General features: G+C 35.3%; 2 protein-coding genes across 3 annotated transcripts in view; one reads left to right on the forward strand and one right to left on the reverse strand.

The window, feature by feature from the left end:
* Nucleotides 1-4,033, forward strand: part of LOC117175537 — a 458,677-nt gene that overhangs the window by 394,560 nt on the left and 60,084 nt on the right. Inside the window, exon 4 of the mRNA XM_033365245.1 lies at nt 2,717-3,222. Coding sequence (XP_033221136.1) covers nt 2,717-3,222 — 506 coding nt within the window. The remainder of the gene's footprint in view (nt 1-2,716; nt 3,223-4,033) is intronic.
* The window catches only part of LOC117174781, a 386,591-nt gene that overhangs the window by 162,968 nt on the left and 219,590 nt on the right, over nt 1-4,033 (reverse strand). The window lies entirely within an intron of this gene.

The raw sequence follows: 4,033 nt of genomic DNA on the forward strand, positions 1-4,033 counted from the left end.
CTATACATAGGTTCTAAGTCTTACTTTATGATCAAGGGTCGAAAAAAGTTCTAGTTTTGTGATTCATGTAGTGGAAAACCTTCAGAACAGTATCCAAAACATTGTTTTTTTGAAAAAAATATCAATTTATCACGTTTATTGTCCACTTACGCCGACTAGGAGTTGTTTTTTGAGAAAAATGACTTAAAATTCGTGATCAACGACCTCAAAAACCCCCAGTCAAGTATTTTCAATGTTTATAAATCGGTTTAAAATCGTAAAACTTTATTTTAATGTCATTTTAATCAAATTTGTAGCAAATGTTCACTTTTCGCGATTTTCTGCCTTTTCATCGCCGTAATGTGGGTTGAAATTTTTGTAAAAAATAAATCAAAACATGGTTTTCGATGTATTTTTTCCCGTAGAATTCGATTCTGAAGTCAAAAAAATTAAGTTTTTCTTTATTTTTTTTTTTTTTAATTAAAAAAAACCATGAAAAAACCGTAAAAAATGAGGTTTTTCGAGCAAAACCCCATAAAAAAGTAGCTGGACCCTACCTTTTTATTGCAAATTCGGATTCAGCGTCGAAAAATATATAAGAATATATAAGTCTAGTCAATTGCACAGACACTTTTGTTTTTTTTGTGGGCCTGTGTAATCGACTGCCGATAGTTCGATATCTATCGGACTATCGCTATTACCGAGGGCGCGCTCTTTAAGCGGATTTTTCGAATTGCTTATTTTAAATAAAAAAATGAAGCAACAATTTGGTAATTAAATAAGTTTAGAAAATGATTAATTCCAGAAAATAAATGGGTAATTCAATGAGTCTCTGAAAATTATTCATTCCACAAAACAGTCAATTTACCATCGTCGATCTGAATATAGTTTCCTTCCGAGATTTCAATTAAAAAAGGCCGTCGATTTGCCGAGTTGTATATTTACATTTTCCCAAAATATAAATAATAATTCTCTCCTATTTAAATCGAAAAGCTATGAATTAATTGGCATTTTCGGAAAATAAAACCTTGAAAAATCCCGAATGACATATTTACAATAACATTCCGAATTTTTGGAAGAAGGAAATATATTGGAAAGAAAATCCAAATTAACTTCTTATTCTTTAACATTTGTGGCCTAAAAATGGACTGAACATCTTGAACATTTAGAAGTCAGTAGGGTATTGGCAGCAGCTCAGAAGACGATTTTATTAAACACCTGTCGCATTGTAAGAAACTTGCTTGACCATCAGGAAGCAAGCGATTAAAAACCTGTAGAGCGGCAGATGTTAGCTCTAAGAAAGCATCCAGAGGTGACTAACATCACCTTTAACGCTCGCGCCCGCTCGTAATTGTATACCTAGAACATCATCGCAGGAGGTTTCAAACATTGTCTTTATTTGACTTAGAACATCCTAATCTCATCAGTCACTTGACTTACTCTGTGGCTATGATGTATAACCGGGTTCACCCGAATAAAAGTGTTGGATAAAAGAAATAATAATAAGAAATCATCCACATGTGACTTTTGCCACCTACAATACTTGCGGCCGCTCGTAATTGTATACCTACAACATCATCGCAGGAGGTTTCCAACATCGTATTAGATTGACTTCTAACATCCTTATCTCATAATTCAGACTTTACTCAGTCCGTGACTATTAAGTAGAACCGGGTTCACCTGAGTAAAAGTTTGGAAAAAATAATGTTATGTGCAACGACTGTGACAAATGTTACATTGGACAATCTAAGAGATACATACAAACAAGAAATGTTCCACATCGTCAAGAATAATAACAACGTAAGCTTGTAATTGGAAATTGACGGTATTAGCGGCATCTATTATAGTCTAATATTATTCACGAATCGATAAGAATTTAAATCATCGTATCCTTTCACTATAAACTGTAAATATGTTTTTATTAATTGAATGCTTATTGTCGCATCAACTGCCATGTTCAATAGAGAATGTACTATAGGTTTAATTAAAAACTGTAGGGTATCTGTGGAGTAGTATACCAAGGGACAGAAACGAATATTCCCAAAAACTCATTCAGCCTCGCTTCCTACGTTGGGAAGCGAACCTGTGCCAGTGTGGCTGCTAAGGCTGCAGTGTTGAAACAAGACAATCGCTATACCATCTGAGCCACGATGACTACCTAACCCGTAAATATGCTTGTGCTACCTGTGTTATAATGAATATAGCATCTCTGCTTCGTCATGTATGCCTCTCGTTCTACTCTGTTTGGCATGACACGATACAGAAAGAACGGAGTTCCAGAATGTCCATATTTATAGGAATTCAAAATACTGTGTCCACCCTATTGGCGTAGTCGTACATAATAATGCTTTTGTAGTTGAGTCATTTTATTTTAAACAAAACTGACTTCCTAACGTTTTTTATTTTCGAACCGTAATTTATTTTTAATATTTTTATTTACAAGTCAACAAAAAATCCTCAGCCAAGTTCCTTCGAATATATGATACAAAATCTCATTTGGGTTGGGGGCCGTTTTTGTATAGAAACCCGGTAAGACATTTTAGTGACCGAATTTCACGCGGAATTCCTTGATCTACGTAGAGTCATGTAAGGTTTACTAGTACTAATTTCACTTAGAATTTCACATAATTTTGTATCCTGGATTACTGTGAAATAAATTTTTGTAAATTTAACCACAACACAAAATGGTCATTCCCAGAGCATTATAATAAATATTTCCTATGATTCTGGTTTACAGCTAACAACCTGGTCTATCAACATCAACGCTATGCAGCCAACACAACTGAAACGAATAACAGGGAAAACAGAAGTTCTCCAGCAAATAGTCGACCAGGAAGTACTTCTTCTACAGGTTTTATGTGGCCTTCGATTTCAGAAGCGCCGGAAAACTATCTTCCTCATCGCTACGAACCTTGGAACAAAGAAATTTATTTGAAATATAGTACCACTCCCAATTGGACACAACTCGGTTCGCAATTAGAACCTGCAAATGCTTCCTGGGACTGTCAGAATTCTTCGTATTATCTAAAGAAGAGAAGCTTGCCCATTACATCATGGAGCAATGATTACAAAAATAAAAGTGGAACCGGATGGAGTGACGTTACCATGGGATGCCAACAACAGCGAAGGGGTTCTCTGCAATTGTGGCAATTCTTAGTTGCGTTATTAGATGATCCAGTAAACGCGCCTTGTATTGCTTGGACAGGGCGGGGCATGGAGTTCAAGTTAATCGAACCTGAAGAGGTAAATCTAATAAATATTAATTTCAGCTGCTGATCATGGGAAAAAGTATGAGTTCGTTAAGTGAGCACCTGAATTTATTCACAGATAGTAGAAAAAGTAAGGAAAAAATAGCATCTGAGATAAAACGAACTTTTACCAAAAATAAATAAACATATATAAAAGCTGATAATCCAATTCCCCGTGAGAAGGCTTTCTAACTGAAAATTCGTATACAGAAACCTCGGAGGATCCTGCACATGTATTTGCACACGAATCTGTACAAGTTATTATAGTGAATTGAGGTTTAGGTTCATGTAGAGGTCCTTATTCAGGGTCTTATACATAAACTTGCATAGGAACTAATCCGCGACGGTTCACTAGGGACTTGGCTCTTTCGATCTTCAAATGAATATAATAAAGGCAACTTTATATCTGTAAGCGATATAAGCTTTCGCAATGTCTTTCTGTAAAGGGCCCTATACGTGTTTCTGTGAAGGAATCCGCGCCTCAATTTACTTCGCAAAGAAACCTATACAGAATCATGCAAAGAATCCTGTACAGGAATTTTCAGTTGGGCTACATTAAAAACTATATTATTGGAAATCAATTTGCGTGGTAGCATTTAGTTCATAAGTGCGATAATTTTCTGAATCTCATTATCTAGTTTAGCCGAATGGAATATCGCCGTGCTGAAGCGTTTGCGACCCGTGTTTGATTCCCACCAGCTTTACTCTAATCACATTTTTTTGTTTCAGCTTGTAATATAATATTACTTTATGTATACAATAATGTATAAACTATATATAATCGTGTGTACCGTATAATTGCAATT

Source organism: Belonocnema kinseyi, chromosome 6 (assembly GCF_010883055.1).
Source record: "Belonocnema kinseyi isolate 2016_QV_RU_SX_M_011 chromosome 6, B_treatae_v1, whole genome shotgun sequence".
Classification (NCBI taxonomy): domain Eukaryota; kingdom Metazoa; phylum Arthropoda; class Insecta; order Hymenoptera; family Cynipidae; genus Belonocnema; species Belonocnema kinseyi.